At 37.3% G+C, this 22,037-nt stretch overlaps 1 protein-coding gene across 1 annotated transcript in view; it reads right to left on the bottom strand.

Moving 5' to 3' along the window:
- Positions 1 to 10,314: 10,314 nt before the first annotated feature.
- BIO1 (adenosylmethionine-8-amino-7-oxononanoate transaminase) overlaps positions 10,315 to 22,037 on the bottom strand; it is a 33,550-nt gene continuing 21,827 nt past the window's right edge. The window contains exons 6-14 of the mRNA XM_090009618.1: positions 20,510 to 20,658; positions 19,078 to 19,172; positions 16,618 to 16,733; positions 16,396 to 16,539; positions 13,844 to 13,977; positions 13,617 to 13,748; positions 12,577 to 12,711; positions 12,295 to 12,407; positions 10,315 to 10,687 (exon numbers count right to left, since the gene is read on the bottom strand). Coding sequence (XP_089865744.1) covers positions 10,513 to 10,687; positions 12,295 to 12,407; positions 12,577 to 12,711; positions 13,617 to 13,748; positions 13,844 to 13,977; positions 16,396 to 16,539; positions 16,618 to 16,733; positions 19,078 to 19,172; positions 20,510 to 20,658 — 1,193 coding nt within the window. The 3' untranslated portion in view covers positions 10,315 to 10,512. The remainder of the gene's footprint in view (positions 10,688 to 12,294; positions 12,408 to 12,576; positions 12,712 to 13,616; positions 13,749 to 13,843; positions 13,978 to 16,395; positions 16,540 to 16,617; positions 16,734 to 19,077; positions 19,173 to 20,509; positions 20,659 to 22,037) is intronic.

Genomic DNA, 22,037 nt, shown 5'->3' with positions numbered 1-22,037 from the left:
CCGTTATGTGACTCCCATCTCCTTCACGGCAACAATGATGCACGTGCGTCAGTAATGCCAAAAGCTTTTAGCCCGACTGTGGTGGGTCCCACTAGCATATCCTTTGATCAATGGTCATGGTCATTTCCGGGTCTAGGGTCCGAACCAGAACGACGAGAGTGTATTCGATGGGTATAAAAACAAGTAGGACCCGGATCTCCGCCAGAACCGAACCTTGAATCCTTTTTACATTTTCCCTTTCCCCCCCATTTAAAGGGTAAAGCTGGCTGATATGGGTTCTGGATATCAAATGGGACCTAACTTAAATTATTTCGGATATCGGGACTGGATCCGACCCGGTTACAGGTTTTGGGTCTGCTTGAAGCACCATGGGGTTGGCCTGCCTGAAATGAAGTCCTATTCTCGTCCTTGACTGGAAGGTTATGCACGTTTTGGTAATTTCCTCCTGCGGAAGCAGCAAAGCAGAACTAGTTGGACAAGCGTCTGGCGGCTGAATGTGCTTTGACTTTGCTTTTCACCACATTGAGATTTCCATGAGAAAAGAGTTTTCGTGGGAAAAAAAAGATAAAAGACAAAAATATTCTCCGACGGCAAATCGCTCGGGACTTCCAATTCTAACTGGGGTTATCACAATTACAAAAGTTTGAAACGGAAAAATAACGGCAGCCGAATTTTTGCCAGATTTTTTTTTTGTTTTTCCCATATTTTTATCAGCAAAATATTGACAAAAAGTATATAAAGTAAAAATTCAGTAGAAGTAAGTGTGCTTACAAATTAAAAGAAAATCTATTTTTACAAAGATATATCCAATAAACAAAAAATACAAAGGGAAGATCGTTCAAAAATAAAATGGGGCAATAATTTTCAAATGTAACGATATTTTGACCGTTTTAATGGCTATCAGAATGTTCAGATATGGATATGTCAATGAACAAGATAAAAACCTGATATCTGACCTTATTGGATTGGGTTTAGTTGCATTTGGTAAGCCAAATCCGTAGCGAATTATAATAGAACATGGATATAGTTTTGATTTTTTAATGCAAAAATGATCGTATTGTATGGCTAATTTGACACGATTCCCTAAAATCTTTGCAAATTTTGCTATTGTCGTGCTGTCCAAAACCATAAATGTTGAGTGTTAAAATGACCATCTTAATTTTTGAACGTTTAGACTTCTTGAAATATGCAAATTTCTTCTGTAACACAATTTACTATTGATTTTTGACCAAAAAATTTAAGGATTCACATGATTTTTTTTTGGCTGCATGATTTTTTTCGCTATCTATGCCAAAAATCTAAAAAAATAATAAAAAAGAATAGATAGATCAACACGTTAGCTTTTCAACGCCACCAAGGTTGTCTTGATTTGATGATCAGTTTGAGAGAAACATCCTTTAAAAGATAGAATTTACGAAAGTATCAAATCCTTTAATTAAAAGGTAGATTCACACAATTTTTTTTGCGGACCTCACAAATTATAGGTGAACATTCTCATTGTTGTATAAAATATAGGCGGACCTTCTCATCCTTGCATAGAATTTTCTGCTTCCTCTTCAGGCAACTCACCGTTATAAATAGGCCGACACTTCTTCTGCTCTCTTTGGCGTCTCCTATTCGTTCTGAGATTAGGAGATCTTCACGCCTTAGAGAGAAAAATAATGGCAACCAAATTTTCATGAGACATTCCACACTCCTTCCTTACCTTTCTCATGAGTGGAACCAGGAGGGGTTGAGATTTTTTGTGAATCGACATTCGTAGGCGTAGTGGATTTGGAGATTTCGTGGATTTCTGAAAGGCTCAGGGATTCTCATTCAATTTTTTGGTGTAAATCAAGGCGGGTCCCCAGAACTAAAGCAGGGCGCAATCTGAAACCCTCGACTACCAGATACTCTCTCTCTCTCTCTCTCTCTCTCTCTTTGGGTCGCCGGAACCTGGGTCGCCAACTAACAGTGAAGCAAAACCCTCAACTAACGGTTACTCTCTCTCACTCTTTTTGGGGTCGCCTGAACCAGAGCAGGGACGCAATCTGAAACCCTCGACTACCGGATACTCTCTCTCTCTTTGGGTCCCCGAAACCTGGGTCGTCGGAGGCAAACGAAGCTCGTCAGTGCCTTCCCCCAACCCTCAAACCCGATTAACTGCTCTCTCTCTCTCTCTCTCTCTCTCTCTCTCTCTCTCTCTCTCTCTCTCTCTCTCGCGCGCGCGCGCGCGCGCAGGAAGCTCGTCGGAACCCGGGTCGCAGGAGGTAGACGAAGCTCCCACCGCACATCTATCTCTCTCTCTCTCTCAGCGGCAGGGAGGGGTTTTCACGCTTTGGGAGATCCGACACGGGCGACGGAGGAAGCCCTCATCGATGAGCGACGATTCAAGATATTTTTTAGGTACTTCCGCCAAATTCTCCTTTTGTTGGCGTTTTCATGTCGTTCTTTTAAAAAAAAAACTTGCTTTTTATACATTTTTAGGTCATGTTTTTTTATCTTGTGCATAATTGTTTAGTTATACACTGTATGTCCCAAGCCCGAATAACGAAGAAGGGTTGTGGTAGGCCAGTGACAGCCAACGTAAAGACTTAGTCACACCCTATGAATATGAACCAATATGCGAATTTCGTTGGGGCGTTCCCTACTAAGCGATGCTCTGTACTCTATAAGCCCAAAGGCAGTGATAAGTGGGCAAGGGTAGCTAGGACATTGCCTAGAAGCAATGCGTCAAACCGACGCCCGGGGGTGGGGTCAAATAGGCAAGGGTTCCCGCTCTTTGTTGGATGGGTGAGGGTAAAAAAGATAGTTCAAGACCATACAATTAGGTTAGCCACTTGGAACATAGGGTCTTTAACAGGTAAGTTGGTAGATGTTATGTGTAGGAGAAAGATTGATATTTTATGTCTGCAAGAGACCAAATGGGTAGGTGAAAAAGCAAAAGTGATAGAACCTTGGGGATATAAGATTTGGTATACAGGAATAAATAAGAATAGGAATGGAGTAGGGATTGTTATGAGTCGTGAGTTTATAGATAATGTAGTTGAGGTCCGTAGGAATGGTGATAGGATTTTACTTATTAAATTAGTATTAGGTACAAATATTATTAATTTTATTAGTGTTTACGCACCTCAAGTCGGTTTAGACGATTCCATTAAGCGTCAATTTTGGGAAGATTTAGACTGAGTAGTACAAGGGATATCTTATGGAGAAAGGCTTTTCATCGAAGGTGACCTTAATGGGCATGTAGGCATTAGTAGGAATGGATTTGAGAGTATCCATGGAGGTTATGGTATAGGAGAAAGAAACGAAAATGGAGAAAGGATTTTAGATTTTGGTTTGTCCTATGATTTGATCTTAGCCAACACGTGGTTTAGGAAGAGAGAGTCTCACCTAGTGACATTTAAAAGTGGGGTCAATAAGAGTCAGATAGATTTTTTTACTCAGAAAGAGAGATAGGGGTTGTTGCACCGATTGTAAGGTTATATCAGGAGAAAGTGTAGCTACACAACATAGACTCATAATTTTAGATCTTAAAATTAGAAAATGCCGCAAAAGGGATAGACATAGGATAGATCCTAGAATTAAGTGGTGGGCACTGAAAGGAGCTAAACAAGGAATGTTTGTAGAACAGGTAGCTAAGGAAGCTAATTGGTGTCTCGAGGAGGATGCAGAATCAATGTGGAATAAGATAGCGGGTTGCATGCGAAAGGTGGCGAAGGCAGTTTTGGGTGAGTCTAAAGGCGGTACACCGCAAGGTAAGGATACATCATGCTGGAACGAATATGTCAAATTAGCTATTAAGGTTAAAAGAGAGTGTTGTAGAAATCTAAGTAAGAGTCGTGATAATAAGAATTTGGAGAAGGATATGGTAGCAAAGAAGGAAGCTAAAAAAGTAGTTCAAAATGCAAGGGATAAGGTACATAAGGAGGTCTATGACAAGTTGGATACTAAGGAGGGCAAAAAGGATACTTATAGGCTTGCAAAGATGAGAGATATGAAATCGAAGGATCTGGGTATGGTTGAAATGCAAAGGGTTTTAGTTAAAGATGAGAAGATTAAGGAGAGATGGAAAGATTATTTTGATAAGCTATTTAATGGAAGGCATGCCCATGATCTTGGACACTTTTCCATTCTTTTTCATGAGATGAATCGTGACTTCATGCGCAAGATTCAAAAGAAAGAAATTGCAGAGGCTTTGAAAAAAATGAAATCAAGAAGGGCAGTTGGCCCAGATGGTATACCTATTGAGGCTTGGAAATGCTTGGGAGAGAAAGGTTTAGAATGGTTGACAAATCTTTTTAACAAGATTTGGCGAACAAATAAGATGCCTAATGAGTGGAGGAAGAGTACTTTGGTGCCTCTATATAAGAATAAGGGTGATATACAAGATCGCACAAACTATCGTGGTATAAAATTCATGAGTCATACTATGAAACTTTGGGAGAGGGTGATTGAGTCTAGGTTGAGGAAGGTTGTCATGATACCGGAGAATCAATTTGGTTTTATGCCTGGAAGATCAACTATGGAAGCTAATACATCTTCTTAGACAACTTATTGAGAGAAATAGAGAGAGGAACGAAGATTTGCTTATGGTTTTTATTGATTTGGAGAAGGCTTACGATAGAGTACCTAGGGACGTTCTCTGGTGGACAATGATGAAGAAAAGTGTTTCTTTTAAGTACATTAGTATAATTAAAGATATGTAGGAAGGAGTAGTAACCAATGTCTACACTTGTGGAGGGGTGACAACCAATTTTCCTATAACGGTTGGGTTACATCAAGGATCTGCTTTAAGCCCTTTCCTATTTGCTATAGTGATGGATAAGCTTACGAGATCAATTCAAGAAAATGTACCATGGTGTATGTTGTTTGCTGATGATATTTTTTGATTGATGAGTTTAGAGCTGAGGTTAATGCTAAGTTAGAATTATGGAGACAGACTTTGGAAGCAAGAGGTTTTACGTTGAGTAAGAGTAAGACAAAATATATGGAATGTCGGTTTAGTAAGCAACGAAGTAGTGATGAGAGTTTAGTGAAGCTTGGTGAGCAACAAATAGCGGTGAATGACTGTTTCAAATATTTGAGATCTATCATTTAAAAGAATAGAGAAATTGATGGAGATGTAAATCGTAGGATTAAGGTTGGGTGGATGAAATGGAAAAGTGCAATTGGAGTGTTGTGCGATCGTAGAATGTTATTGCGGTTAAAGGAAAAATTTTATAGGACGACAATCAGACCCACTTTACTATATGGTACGGAATGTTGGGCTGCCAAGAGACATCATTTTCAAAAAATGAGCGTAACTGAGATGTGTATGCGACAATGGATGTGTGAAAATACACTAAAAGATAAGATTCAGAACGAGAAAATACGTAAGAAGGTAGGCATTGCATCCATTGAAAATAAGATGAGTGAGAATCATTTATGATGGTTTGGGCATATTCGCGAAGGCCTAATGAAGCTCCAGTTAGAAGGATGGAGAAATGAGAAAATCTATTAGCTAAAAGAGGTTGGGGTAGGCCTAAGAAGACTTGGATGGAGATGATAAGAAAGAATATGAATGCTTTGAACCTCGAGGACATGACATTGGATAAAAATGATTGGAGGAGAAGGATTCATGTAAGGACCCAAAATGATTTTCTTTTTGGTTCGTATCGCTGACCCCAATTGTTTGGGATGAAGGCGTTGTTGTTGTTTCTATTCCTTGCATAAAATATATGTGAACCTCCTCATCCTCGCATAAAATATATGCAGACCTCTTCGTCCACGCAAAAAAAATTATTTAAATCTACCTTTTAGTTATATGATGTTATACATTAAAAAGTCTATCTTTTAAAGGATGTTTTTTTTAATCACTCATTAGATCAAGATGATCTTGGTGGTGTTTGAAAGCTAACATTCCAATTTGTGTGTTATTTTTGCTATTTTTTTAGTTTTTCAACACAGTTGGCAAAAAAAAAATATCATAGAACATACAAAAAAAAGTGCGGCCACACCTATTTATCTCTTGTTTTTATAAACTCATAAACGGAAACCTATAAGGGTTTTTGATTCTGACTCAAAACATGAAAAATTGCAAGCTTGTGTCTCCACTTTTCAATAACTCTAAACACATAAGTTTTTGATGTCTGATTAGAGAGATACAGATACGAGAACAAAGACTATTTTGTATAAAACAATCACATATTTGAGAAAAAAATCACATATATTTATGAAGTCCACATGTGCTAAGGGTAAAAAGAACTTTTTAACATCTAATATTTACGATTTTGGACATCAAAAGAATAGTATAAATTGTAGAATTTTAGAAAAACATGTCATATTTATTGTAGGTTATTTTCTGTTTTTACTATTGAATCCGACAAATATCCAATATCCAAATCCATTTACATGTAAAAAAGCTTATCTGTAATGAGCTTTTCACCATTCGAATCATAACCGAATTCAAATCCATTTAACCAACATCAGATTAGTGGAATATGGTAATGGCCACATCCAATCAGAATCCTAACCGTTTATATCCCTACATTTGGTAAGCCAAAACCATGTCAACAGATGCTAATACGGTTTTCATTTTTTGCTACCCAATATGATAAATAACCGAATTTGACAGATATCTGAATCGACTCACATGTAAGAAAGCGGATTTCGTATGAGCTTTTCAGCATCTGAATCCAAATCTGAATTCCAATCCATTTAGCCAAAATCCGATCAGTCCAATATGGTATTGGCCACATCCAATCTGAATCTAAACCATTTACATCCATATTCAGATGGTGTATAGCTGTATACCTGAATCTTAGTCATTAGAAACAAATATAATGAGCGCCAGTGAGATCCAAGTCGAATCTAGTGAACAACTATATGCTCTAACAGCAACTGAATCGGGTAAAAAATATTATTCGATTTGGGCGATGTTTGATTCTAGTACTGCGAATGGATCAGATATTGGACCCATTAAGGTGTACCGAAACACATCCAAATAACTAGTTTGGTTCGGGTTATGTCAAGTTGAGGAAATGGAACAACGAACCCAACTTGTATAAGTCCAAGTCTTAAGAATCTGTTTTATAAAAAATGAATACAACATGCAAAAGCTGAGATAAGAGTCAGATCCGGATCCATGATTGGACCCACTCTTCAATAGTCAGATCTAAATCTTTAGGTCACGTTTTGAAGTGGGGAAATAGCGAGGAAAGTTCCAATTCTGCAGAAAAAAGAAATCTTCTCACTTGTTTCATGTGAAAAAAGGAAATTAGCGGTGTAAAGAATTTTCTTGTGATTTTTTTTTGCATTTGGTATTATTTTCTCAAACCTACCTAGAAATTTTTTGCCACGTATATTGGAAAATTTGTTTTTTTTAAGTAAAAATTCACATGGATATGGCTTGCCCAACTGATCAATCGAATCTTGCCTTGAGAAGATTTTTACTGAGACCCAGTTATGGAACCCAATATATGGATCCAGCATGAGACCCGCCTTGGTTTGAGTAGGTGCCTAAATGGATTGGATTTGGTCAAACCTTTGATTTGTGCTCGCTGCACTATTTTACATATGGTTCTTAAATATTTCTTTTATGAATGGTTCTTAAATAAAATTTTTGATGCTATCCTAAGTTCAGATATTGGATACCGGGACTCGAACTTGGATCAACAAATCAAATCCAATTTCTATGTACATTTACATGTAAATTGCAGTTTTTTCAACAGTATTTTTACTGGATTTGATATTTGACGCTGGAGCGGAGCAGAACATCAATATTCCATATAAATTCAGTTCCAGATTAAAATCTACCTCATCAGAACGATTTAGGATTCGGATTCAGATTCAAACTTACTGTCTGAAATTCCGATTCAGATTCCGATCCATTATGATACAGCCCATATCCAATCCACTTGCATATCGCTCAATAATATTGAAAAGGTATTTGGTGTATTGCTACAGTGAGTAAACGTGCCTAGCATATTATGACAAAGCCAAATCCAACCCATAGTATGTCATCATTCTTATGTGGTTGGTACCAGACAGACTTTGGTTGGACCTACACTTTTTTACTACTAAAGTATGTTTTTAAAATACTATTATCCATTCAATTGGACCATATGTTAGTAATCCTATTAATTTGAGAGGCACTGTTGTTGTTCTTGAAAGACAAGCACGACCTGTTGTACTCTGCCATATGGGAAGTAAGACATTTTCCTTCCTAAAATATTCTCAATAATTTTGTTGGTTTTCAAGACAACCCTGTTTTGTACTAGGGTTGCAAACGGATTGGATCTTGGATCCTAAAATACATTGGGAAGTCGGATCCGACAGCCAAAAATTGCAAAGTTTGCAACCCTCTTTTGTACTTGTGGCAGAAAAGCATTGTTAGATTGAGTTTTGCATCATGTTCTTCTTCAATCCAAATTTTTATGTTCAGATTCAGATTTGGCAAGGACTGGCCCGAATCTGACCTGTTTTTTTTAATGAAAGACAGGGGAAACCACCCTCTGGATCAGAGCACCCCTTGCCCGCAGGGAATCAACTGGCTTCTGTTCAGCAAGGGCTTATCCCTTGCCCTCATTAATGCAAGGGGCTTGGCACTCATGGGAATGGAACCCTGACCACCCATATAGTAGCTAAGGCCCCCTCCAATGCACCAAACGCCTTGGGTCTCGAATCTGACCCATTTGCAGGCCTACTTGTCACTTCCCCCAAAATGTGCATTTTTCCATATAATGACACTACAGAATCAAGCACAACTAAGGCTCTGTTTGGGAGCTGGAACATTAAGGAGTTGAAGGGGAAGGAGACATGGATGAAGAATTCTCAACACTGATTTCCCTAGCTTATTTAGGAGCCGAGTATGCCAGATATTTTGGAGATGGGATGGGTGAGCCCCCCCCTCCTATCACCCCATTTCCACTGCAATTTTCAGAATGTTGTTATTGCTATCTTCAACGTCCAACATTCAACACATCTTTGCTTGTTAATGAATTATTCCATACCTTCCTCCTACCTAACTTCCAAAAATGGCGAAGGATATAGCTCTCAAAGCCCCCAAATCCTGAATTTCATATATCCAGGATTAGGCATTTCATTGCCACCTATAGGTTCCCAAAAAGAGTTTAGAAATTAAAAAGATTCATACATGTTCTACAAAAGTAGGGGTGCCAATGGATTGGATTTTATTCTAGATCTGACTGAACCGGACACTATGTACTGGGATTTCGCAAGCCAAGACTCTAACAGATAATAATTGGATGCAGATATGGTTTGATTTATTTTTTTATACTGAGCCCAACAAATATCCAAATCCATTTACTTGTAAAAATCTAGATTTTGCATGGGCTTTTCACTCATCAAATCCGAATCCAAATTCCAATCCATTTAACTAACATCCAATTAGTTGGATATGGTACCAGTTACATACAAACCGAATCTAAACTGTTTACATCCCTATACAAAAATGTGGCAGGCCAGACCTCTACGATATGACTGCTATCCTACTGATGTTGAATCCAGATCTGAATCAGATCAGCTGAGGTATGATTGGATCCGAATCCAAAATACATATGATAATACTGGATAAAAAAAAAGAACAAAAACAACCTTATTACGTGTATAAAAAGTACGATCGGGCCAGATTTTGATTAGGATCAATTCCCAATCTGATTTAAAATGCTGATCCAAATCCAAAAGTAATCCCATTGAACAGATCCAAATCCGATCCAAATACACACTTGGATTTTACTTAAAAAATCCGAATCTGGAAATAACAAATCAGTCTCGGATAGAATATCTGCCCGAACTGTTAGAAGCCCTAATGACAAGTTATTCTGAGATAGGCCCCTAAAGTCAAGACCCGCCATAACATGCTTCCAATTTGTACAATATGGGAGTTTTTGGAGCTTTATGTGTAGAAAACAACACTCGCACTTGTTTTACAAAAGGACTGTAATGGCAATAGATCAAGTCAACCATACAAGGAGTAGACCAAACCAAATCCATTGACTCAAAATGGGGAGTGCAGTTACTAGGAATGTGGTTTGGGTTCGACATCTAACCAAAACCAAAGCATGCAATTGTGTCCGTTAAACAAACTATTCATCTAGCATTAAATTAGTTCTATTGAACATTTACATGCATTCAAATGAAAAAGTCATTTTTAACTTTTTGGGGTCGAAAAAACAATTTTCATATCATGAAATTTTAGTGCATTGTGATTGACTTTAAATTGTCATTAAAAACGTCTGCATATAAAAGTATCATAATCTAAGACATGACTGTTATTAAAAAAATTATAGAGATTAAATTTGTAGGTTCCTACTATCAACACTCAATAAATTGCAGATAATCAAATGAAATAGCAGATAGGGTGATACTATCATCATCACCAAAAAAGAATCACTTCTAAAAAGGTAACAAAAAATTAAAGAAAACTAGACAAAGCCAAAACCTAAACAATTTTTTACCGTTCCAATCAACATGTTACAGCATTTCAGTAGGGAGAACATGATTGATCCTCCTTTGCAGTAAAAAAAGTTAAAACGAGTTGGAGCTATTGATTCTTTCATATACTTTCTCAAGAACTTGGTGACAGACCTGAGGGGATGTACACGGGCCACACATAAGATAAATAACATTCCCCAGTGGCCTCATGTAGATACCATCTCCACGAAATTTCTTTATAAGAGAGCTGGAATATAGTGAAGCATACCTGCATAAAATCACCAAAGTTACACCTTTGCCAAATGGGACCCATTCAGAATCTTCCATACCAAATCAACCAAAAAATGAGCATGTAGGAGCAGCATGCATGCACGCACATACACATATTTAAGTTTCACAAACTGTCATCCTAGAGGCAAGCATCGGCAGTCCTTTTTCAAAATATCATGATTATCATCCTATTTCAGCCATCACTATAAAAAAAAATCATCACAATAAACTGAGCTTACCACAAAAGTAACGCCATACTCGAAATATATCATGGCAGTGGCATGATACATGATACTGTTCCTTTAACTTAAATTGTTTGTAATTTAATCGCCATGGGACAAATCAACAACCTCAATCACTTTCCATTCAAAACACTAGAATTAATCCTTACATGGTTTTGCAAATGTCAGCCAGTAATTTCAAGAGTTTTGATTGTGAAATAGAATGGATCCACACATTAAATATAAAATCATACTAGTCCATGACATTTTTAGCACAATTTTTTGGTGATTTTTTTTTCTATAAGTGCATTTACTGTAGTTAAAGTCATGCCTAGTCACTCAGTCACGGGCCTGTTAGCCGGATGACTTCACGTCGGCCGGCTAGGCTATACTAGGTTGACTATTCGACTGACTAGTCGACCTCGACTAACCAATAAGGCAATCTTGGAGCACAAAACCCTCTCTCTCTCTCTCTCTCTCTCTCTCTCTCTCTCTCTCTCTCTCTCTCTCTCTCTCTCTCTCTCTCTCTCTCTCTCTCTCTCTCTCTGCCGAGGGGATACATTAGAGAGAGATTTATAGAGAGAGGGGACGTTTGGAGTATTGAAAAAGATAAAGAGGCGTTTTTAGAAAAATAGGGAGAGGGAGGGACATTTTAGAAAAGAGAGGCTTTTGATAAGAAGTAATTTATATGTAGATAGTTTAGGGAGATCCTAGATTAAATACTTAAATTTTTTTAAGAGAGACAAAGAGGTTACGTTATAAACGGTAACTCATTGGTTTAAAAAAAATACAAATGTGCCATGTAAATAACACTTTTTTTTAATTACATACAAATGCCCATATAAAATTTTAATTATATTCCTAAACCACATGGAAAGAATGTCAATTAAAAAAAGTCATTAAGAAATGAATGTTTGGCACCTACTACCCTCATTTCTGTTGTTATAATATTTAGGTTTTAAGACAATGTTTCTATCTGCTGATATTTTGTTGATCTGTTTTAAGAAGGCAGAAATTTTCTCAATTTATCGCACAAGTTCCCTTCACAAACTAAATCACTGTACCAGGCTCCGCCTTCTCTCTCTCTCTCTCTCTCTCTCTCTCTCTCTCTCTCTCTCTCTCTCTCTCTCTTCTTGGCCTTCTTCCTCTTCCTCATCCCTCTTCTTCTTATTCTTTCCCTAACTCCTTGGCCAACAAGATGGCACCTAATCACAGTCCAGGCTGTTAGGGGGCTGGCACCTAGTGCTTTTGACTACATAAAATATACTAATGGTTTCAAATGAAAATAACACTACAAGTCAAATGACTGCCAATAAGTAACCAGGATTATCCCTCGGCAGCACTGTACAAGAGAAATAACAAATTGTAGCACCATATGACATACCCGGAATCATTGCCTTTTGATTTCAGTTCTACAGCACATAGTGTTCCCAAAGCTATTACTCTTTTCACGGCTAAATTGGATGACAGCTGGTAGACAAGTTGAGAGTCCCATAACTGCAAGCATTAGCAGATCTCTCAAGTCAATACAAGCACAAGAAAAACAATATAAAGACCAGTAACTTGAATGGCCTGCCATCAAAGAGAAGTCTTTAAGTGGGCAAGCATCAGATTCTAGGTCTGCTTGTACAACCCGGCTCAAACCAACAAGAAAAAAGAAACAAACCTCTCTTAGCTGCATTCCTTGGGGAATAATATTAGGATTAGTTTGAGGGTCCTTGAACCATTGTATTGCTTTAACTGCAGCTGTGCATCCCAAAGCATGTGCAGTATAAGAGTGCCCGTGGAGAAGTGCCATGAGCTGGAAATAAAAACACGTAACACAGATAAATATGTTAAATTCTTCTGAGGACTTTTCAGATGTATATTAAAGTATTATCAACAAATTTAGCAGTAAAATCATGCACAGGAAACAAATCAGATAACCAAAAGACAGGTGAAGATTTGAAAACATTCACCTATCATAAAAGTCACAACTGCTTTGCCAACTCTCTCTCTCTCTCTCTCTCTCTCTCTCTCTCTCTCTCTCTCTCTCTCTCACTCACACACACACACACACACACACACACACTACCGCTTCTAAAACTCTTAAGTCTCAATTATCATGCTCTCACGGGGACAACAGAATTCTCACTGAAAATGCTGTATTGGTGATGATACAACAACCTATACAACATGTCGATTGCGCAAAGGAATGAGGATAGCATTGGTAAAAAATATATTTGATCTACCACAGGTAGTGAAATTCAAAACATGAAACCATTTGAATGATCTGATTGTTGTAGCCACACATTCATGCATGCATGCCCATGATGGGAAAACACATGCACACATATAACACATACAACCCTTCAATTTATTAGGATGAATTCTGTTCATACTTACTACAAACCAGAGCAAAAATGAAAATGGGAAGGTTTTATCTCTATGATATAAGAGCATGATATGCTTCACCACACAGAAATACCATGTAAGTGGGAACACGGGATCCTGTTAGCTGAGTCTTAGAACAAGGCATGACATGATCCGACATGCACAAACTTTGCAAACATATAAGACAATAGAACTACCTATCTTGCAAGTATTATAGCTAAAGAAACTAATTTTCATTCACACTGTAGGCAAAGCAAGCTCTACATGGGATTCCCTATGCAACAAGAACAAAAGCGGATAAACATTTTCTGTCATATAAAGTGGTATAAAAACCTTGGAGTCTCCACTGAAAGCATTAAAAACAGCTTCTGTGGCCAGTGTAGCTGCCAAAGGTATAACTCCTCCAGTCATCAGCTTTGCGTAGCAGGCTATATCAGGTACACAACCTAATAATTCTGTTGCAGACTGAAAAAAAAAAAACACAAAATTTTCATTTAAGAAAGAAAAATGACCTGGAAAGAAATAATCCATCAGACTCCTATCGCATTTCCCCAACCAACCTCAACTCCAAGACGCCAAAACCCTGTAAATACTTCATCATATATAACTGGAATCTTACGATCACGACACTCATTGATAAGGACCCTTTGAAAAAGTGGATCAATCATATGCATCCCACCAGCACCATGAATAACTGAAAAAACAATCATCAAATTGGACCTTCACAATTCACTTGAAAAGACAATAGACAAATAGGGCACCAAGAATATGACAGACTACATTGCAGTCATGATTTACTCCACCATGGGTGGATAGTGGGAATCGAACCTGCATCCTTAAGAACTAGAAAGTCTGTTTGCATTCATAGCTAATATGCAACAGTTAGCATTCCTGTGACAAATAATGGACTTTTTGAAAACATTACAGAAAGGAAAAGAACACATATAACTGAAAATTGTAAAGTTACTAACTCCACATCTATCTTGTCCTCTATTGCTTCCAACAATGTTACAGAACCTTCAGTAATATCAACATACAAGTATAAAATGTTTTTATCCCTGAGAAGCAACCTGATGGCCAATGAGATACAAAAGTCCCAAAATTATGAGCATGGAAGATCAGGAGAATGACTCAAAAAGCATCATCTCCCTTTATCTTCAACTCATCTTCCCCCTAAGTATCTATGGATGACCTATAACCACAGCAGCCTCTAAAGGCTTATAGCCCACTATCTCCAGGATTAATGAGTTTTCCTTGGAAACCCAACCAGAACCATTTTTTTTTACCGGAAACCCAAGTCTGTATTTTCACAATCCTATTTTCTTTGTTTCCTCACATGCAAACCCACCATTCAACTCCCTAATGTTAGATGCAGGATGCTAGAGCCTTCTTTTGTACCAGACACTAATGTTAAAGTATATATATATATATATATGACTTTTGTAATGTCCACTAGGGGAAAATTCATCTTTTCACTTGTAAATACGCATGTCCATTAGGAACTTCCTTTTTGTATTTTTATTATTTTTGTTTTTATATTTTATATTTTGTTTTTGTTTTTTGTGTTGGAATAGGGCCCACATAGAGTCGTTGGGGACCCTCTCCAATGGTCACAAATGTGACTGCTGGACGTTTGTGGGTTTTGTCATGGGTTTTCTTTTGAATATCCGAATTTTGCACTTTTTGGTTCTTTTAGCTAACGTGCCCAAAGTTGCCAGCTTGTCTTTCTAAATTCAACAAAAGAATAGTCTTCCGCTGATTTTATAAACAAACTCTGAAGGAAAGAGATTTTTTCTACTCTCTTGCCTGTTTTCTGAAAGGTTCGCAAGTTTGAAATTTTGGGGCGTTACACAAATACTTGTTGCTATAATGGTTGAACCAACACAAAGGCAGAATATATACTGGTGCAGAGAAACAATACCAAGAATTTGAAGTTTATTTTGGCCGCTATAAGTTTCATATAACACAACCTAAGGTGCAACAGACTTGACCTGGACAAAGAACCCAAACAGAGACCTTTGTTTGATATGAAAAATCACACGGGCAATGACTAGACAATAGTCACATAAAAAACCTTTTTTTACCCTACCAAATAGTGATTAACTTGTGACCCTATTTGTTATGGAGCCATGCCATATGTAATGATTCAACTATTACAAATCTCAACTTTGAAGCCACTAAGCTGGACAAACTATTTGACACAAAGCAATGGCACAAGATAATCAAACAAAACAATCAGCTATGTCACATGGGTGCGGGGATTCAGCACTTCCAAAAAACCCGGGTGCGGGGGTGCGGCAGGGGCAAAAATGTAAAATATATATAAGGGGGGTCCGGGGGTTTCCCCCGGCGCAGGTGCTGACCGCGGGCGGGGGTCCAGGGGGGCAGCGCCCCCCCCCCCCCCCACCCCCGATTTTTTTTTAATTCCGCAGCCCATTTCATAGGGAATTTTTTTTTTTAGAAAAAAAATGGACCAGAATGACCCTGGGTGCGGTCAACGCACCCAGGGTCAGGTTGACTGCACCCGGTGCCGCACCCGCGTCGACGCGGGTGCGGCACCCTGCTAGCCGAGTCCCTGTGACATAGACAATCAGCTGTTAAGATAATAGGTCAATTTGATTATATCACAAATGCACAATGCATGTTAATATTTTGAGCTTTAACCAAGACACAAGCAAAAAAGAGTTACATAAATTGATCCATTTTGGTTTATGTTGGACAGGATAACTTAGATATAAAACAGAAACATAGACAGGTTAACTCCAATATAGAAAATGCAATTGAATAATAAGATGATTAATCACTAGAACCCCAGATATATATCTAGCCTATTCTAGCCAGGAGCACCTCCCCCCTCCCCCATATCAAAAAACAAAGCGCAACTAACAGCTAAAACCATGCATAAAATCTATCCCATTTATTACATTAAATATTTTTCTTGCTATGCATAGACATGCATTGCATTTGTGGCACACTCAACTCATAGACAAAAGAGTTGCACTCATCATACTGTTACATCTGACAATCTAAACATAGTACAAGTATTTCCAAGAAAGCTACTAAACTCAAAATCATGCCAAAACATAAAAGCTAATAAATAAAGGGATCTTGCCTGGTTCAATGATCAATGCAGCAATATGAGAACCTTTAGATCCTATGAATAAGGATAACTGCTGTGATACATAATTAGAATATGTTCGGGCTAGATCTGAAGTGTCCCTGCTTCCAGAAAATAGCTCACTGCGAGAGCTAAATGCTAAAAAAAAAAGAACTTTCAAAAAAAGGTGATAGTATAAGGAGATATCAATGATGACAGAAAATATATGCCACTCACATAGGTCATCTCTGCTAAAATTATTGCACCCTAGAACACTTGGCAACTGAAGTTTCCAATCCATGTTGCTGAGAAAGACAGTTGGAGGTTGAAGAAAAAGGCCTCTACCTGAATACCTGCCAAATAATCACCCATGATAATTGAAGGTGACAGGAAAAGAAATGCCATTAGTTTATCTAAGATGTCCCAAAGTCCTATCCAATAGGCTGCATGACAGATTCAAACTAAAGAAAATGAATTTAACAAAATCAAAACATTTAGGAATTTTCTACAACTTTTGAACTATGCAAGCAGTAAATAATGACATAGGCTGCGCCAAGCTCAAAGGAAAGTTTTAGTTTGACCGCTAAACACAAGAAAATCAGAAAGAAACGGTTTGAAACATGAAAAAAGAACATGCCTTGAGCATCACAAAAATTAGAATACTTCACCCAAAAATAATTAAATAGCATGTGCATCTATATGCCCTTGTACTTTATTTAACCCAGTCTTGCCTTGACTTCCGATCAAGCCAAACCCACCTACCTTATACATGCTCCTTTTAGTCTTCTCGCTAATGCTACCCATTAAGTGCCCCCTAAACATGGTGACAAAAGCCAGCAACATTACACAAAAAACTCGATATCATGGTAACCATTTTAAAAGCCAAAATATCGATGATATTTTCAAATAGCATGATGTTTCTGCTTTAACAAAACAAAGTGATTTTATCGTGATATTCACATTTATATCTGATATATTGTGGGAAAAAATAGTTATCTTGTATTTATATATATTTTTATCTCTTGCGCCTTTTTACATATCTTCATTCCTACTTTTTAGTTTGTTTATTTTTGCCAATATTTTCTGAAAGAAAAAAAAAATCAATTTCCCACGAGAATATGGCTGCCAATAATTTTTTTTCCAATTTTTAAACCTTTGTCATTATGTCGGATTCTCACGATAATAAATGCATAAAAATTTGGTAGAATTTTCTTATTTAGCCTCACTCTCTCCAAATTAGCTATTGTCTGCCAATTATTGCAAATATTAAAACGTATTATTATTCAAAGTCCACATTCTATAAAGTTTCTAATGGAATAGAATGCTAATCCTTTATCTTCAACTTTTTTAGGGGAAATTCAGCTTAACTCAAACCCTCTACCATTCCATGATAGGCTTTCCTTCTTTGGTTAATTCAGACCTCATTAATCATTTTCTCTGGGAACGACAAGCTATCTCAAATCTCAATTAAACTGTTTGCAAGTAGTAAAAAATATCAATACCTACTACCTTCAATTGCATAAAGGCACAAGATGAACACCCACACCGATACAAATGCAAAAAGGCATACAAATAAAAAGAATCTTTTTATTGAACACAAGTGAGAGCTTTATAAAAAAGCTTAAGTTACAATGAAGGGAAAGTCCCTTATTTATAAGACACGAGAGGGCCTTTGGAGGGGCGCCCTCATGTGATCGTTGGAGGGGCCCAACGTTCACATGAGGTGGGCCCCTCCATGGCTAAACGCCAAAAGAACAAAAATAACAAAAAAGAAAGAAAAGAAAAAGAAAATAAATTTCAAAAAAGAAAGGTACGTGAATAGGAAAAAGACAGATTTACCCCTAGTGGGTATTACAAAAGTAAAAGTATATATATTTGTATATATATAAATAGATAGATACATAATCATATATATGAAAAATCTCTCTCTCTCTCTCTCTCTCTCTCTCTCTCTCTATATATATATATATATATATATATATATATATATATATATATATGGGATACAATTTAACATGCCTTTCTAAGCATTTTCTCAATAGATTATTATTTCTTTTATCTGTTCTTGTTCCTCTTGTGAGTATTGTGCATAGCCTTTTGTGGCTTATTACTTGTGTGATTGTGCTTAGCCCTTTATAGCTCTTTGTGGCATCTCTCTTGAGCACTTGTGTTTCATTACAGGGGTGAGAGAGACATGTCGAGAGTAACAGAGAGACATTCAAAGCACAAGGCTAACTTAATTGATGACTAATCATGTTTGCATGCGCTTATTTATAACAGACTCTACTCTAATTGGATTCTGTACATGGATTTAGCCCATTGGACCCAGCTAACATCCTAGACCTGGGTGCTCTCTGCACCCAACTTTCCCATGCCGCTCCAGCCCAACCACACTTCAGCCTGTACACTACCACAGACACATGGAATCGCAATATCTAGCAATCTCTACATGCGGATACTAAAATGAACCACAAGATTTTTCAAGGAGTTCTGAGCAAACCAAAAAAAATGGTCCGGTAAATCAAACTACACAAATTTATCTAGCAGGTCTCTGACTAATTAAAAAGTCCAAATCAAGTGATAGAAATTTAAAGAACAGTGTCATATCCAAGCTTTCAAAAAACAAATAGCAAACTCAACAAAAAAAGGATCTTAATCACACAGCAAAAAAGTGATTGAGTGTTAGTATTGATATACCATGGCTGCTGCAGAAAGCCAGTAAATGGTGATGGTGCTTGTGCTTCCATGGCACCCAAAGTATCACCATGATAAGAACCATTAAGAGCTAAGACCTGGAAATAGGAAAAGCAAGCATTCTTCAATACAGCAAGATGATCTAGACTTCTATATTGGTCCACTAACTTCCAACTTCCTCCCAAGCATAGAAAGTTTTCAACATAGAATGGTAGGAAGAACTTGCATTTTTTTTTTCGGAGGAATTTGCAATTTTAGATTAAGATAAGACCACAGATACAGGTACTATATATATATATATATATTATTTTACTCTTTTCTACAAATATATAAGGTGATTGGTAGATGCAAACAGGCGTGCACACTCAAATTATCTTTAGTGATGGTCAAGACTGCTGCTAAAAGCCTAAAATGGGGAAATTGGCAGCTAGTGTCTTTCCATATGGATGGGGTTTAGATCAGAGTTACCAATCGAGGAAGCGATAGGGGAAGCGGGAGCGGGAAGCGAGGCACTTTCAAAAATTTAGGAAGCGGGGAAGCGTGGGACCACTTAGAAAAAAATTATGAACCGTCTCGGAAGCGACCTAGGAAGCGAACCGGAAGCGAGGGGGAAGCGAAAAAAATGAAAAAATGGGGAAGCGAGGGAAAAGTGTGGGGGAGCGAGGGGGAAGCGTGTTTCCCAAAAAAGGGAAGCGCGCTTCCCAAAAAAAGGGGGACGCTTTCCCACGCGTTTCGGAAGGGCGACGTTTCGTGCTTCCGAAGCACATATCGGGGAAGCATGCTTCCCCATACACCTAGGCGCTTCCGGTAACTCTGGTTTAGATGGTACACACACAACATCAAATCTAAATCATTATACTTATAAGCATTAATAGCAAATGAAAGTTGAAAACTGATAATGTAATGTAATAAATGACAAATTTTAAAAGAGCAATCGCATAAGTAAATACAAAATGAACAATCAAGATCATAACAAGAAATAGATGAAGTTAGCGAGACAGTTTTGACCATGTCCGATATAGGTTTGATTGTGCTCATGAAGTGTTGTGTTGTATCGTGTCAACATGGCAAAGTGTCCATGTGACACAGCCCGCATCCAAGTAAAAGATTATGCATAAGAACAGAAGTCCTTATAGTCTCCTTATAGTCTGGAGTTAAAGCACAAGAGAAGATATAAGTATCATGGCCATTTTTTAGATCCCCATATTCAAAGTTTTGCTATTAAAACTGTTGCAGCACTCTGGTCACACCATCCAAGCACTAACTAATGGAAACAAAATTGATTGGTGTCCAGGTAATCAAACAAGAAACACTCTTGTTGGTTCAACTTCAAAATATAACCCACTTCATTAACACAGCTAACAAAGGGATTGGATATCATAATTCAGAGTGAACTACTTGACTAACAGAACTATCATGGCAACAAAAAACTAACCTTGAAGTCTATGTTTTTTCCCTCTAATGTTCCATTGGTAGGATCGGAAAGGATCCCATGCTCAAAAGAATATTTGCGGAATGCCATCTTGAGGGCAATTTCTATAGCTGTCGATCCGTTGTCAGAGAAGTATGAACGAGATGCCCAGCCTGCCAAGAATGTGACAAAGACTCTAGTCAATATTTGTCAAATCACAAAATTTAGTACGTAAAAATAGTGTAACACACTTAATTGAGAACAATCATACATACATATATATGTATATATATACATATTTTCCTGTAAGGGTACGTGTGTATTTGATCATCTCTTAACAAAGATAAACAAGCATTTATATTGTTTATGTGCTTTAAACATCAAAACCAAATTTTGGGGAGCTATTCATGTTAAAATATGAGTTGTATTTTAATATATATATATATATATGTGTATTTTAATATATATATATATATATATATATGTAATAAAAAATGCCCTCTAGAGCATTTTTGTCTTTTCACCTGAATGTAATAGGCACTGCCCATTAGGGGCAGATCTGTCTTTGTTTTTTTTGTTTTTTTAATTGCATTTTTTTGTCTTTTCTATGTTGAATAAGGGTATATTGGTGATAGACCAATATAGTTGTTGGGATCTCCCCAACCACTATATTTATAGCCATTGGGAGCAACTCAACGACTATAATGACTCCCATGTGGTCTACAAAAAGGGGTTTCCCTCTTGTAAATATGCTTTTCTTAAGCATTTTCTAGTGAATGAGAACTTAAATTCTTTTTATTGTGCTCTCTTGCGGTTGCCCTTAGTGGCTATTGTATGCACTTTTTGTGCTTTGTATTTGCCATTGATTGAACTTCGTATTGTCCCTTGGTAGACTTGTGATTGTGCACATTGTTCTTAATCCTTATATGCCCTTACTGGCTTTATTGTATTTCCTTTTGTTTCATTACAATTGACTCGATAGACACCATATTGGCTTTAAGGAAGCCCTTATAGAAGCCAAAGTAGCATCCATGTATTTAGGCCTTAGTAGACAAAAGTGCTAGGCAGCACCTAGGCATTGGCCCCCCAAGGGTGTTAGGTGACGTCTAGTCAGCTGACTAGGGCGCTGCCTAGACACCCATAAAGAATATAATCGCTTAAAATAAAATTATAAAAATAAGAAAATAACTGAAAACTTAAATGTTTCAAAATAAACAACAAAATGATTATAATGTTTTATAAATTATAAAGAAATAAATACAGAATACCAACCTTGGCGGCCCACCACCTAGGCACCTAGGCGGTAGCCTTGAGCCTAGGTAGCCTAGGCGACGTAGTAGGATTTTAACTGCTATAATTTGCACTAGATCCATTTTTTCTATAAAAGTTATCCTTTTAAAATAGAAGTTTTCCATATACATATATATATATATATATATATGCACACTAAAATAGGTGAACCAAAGAGATAGTATCGAATATCGATGCTTTAAAAAGAGAGAGAGAGTGTGTCGCCATGGGTAAACAATGTAATGAAACAAAAGTGCACAAA

Source organism: Nuphar pumila, chromosome 6 (assembly GCF_984573655.1).
Source record: "Nuphar pumila chromosome 6, dmNupPumi1.hap1.1, whole genome shotgun sequence".
Lineage (NCBI taxonomy): Eukaryota > Viridiplantae > Streptophyta > Magnoliopsida > Nymphaeales > Nymphaeaceae > Nuphar > Nuphar pumila.
Note: the sequence above shows the minus strand (reverse complement) of the source record. Positions and strands in the feature narration are given on the sequence as shown.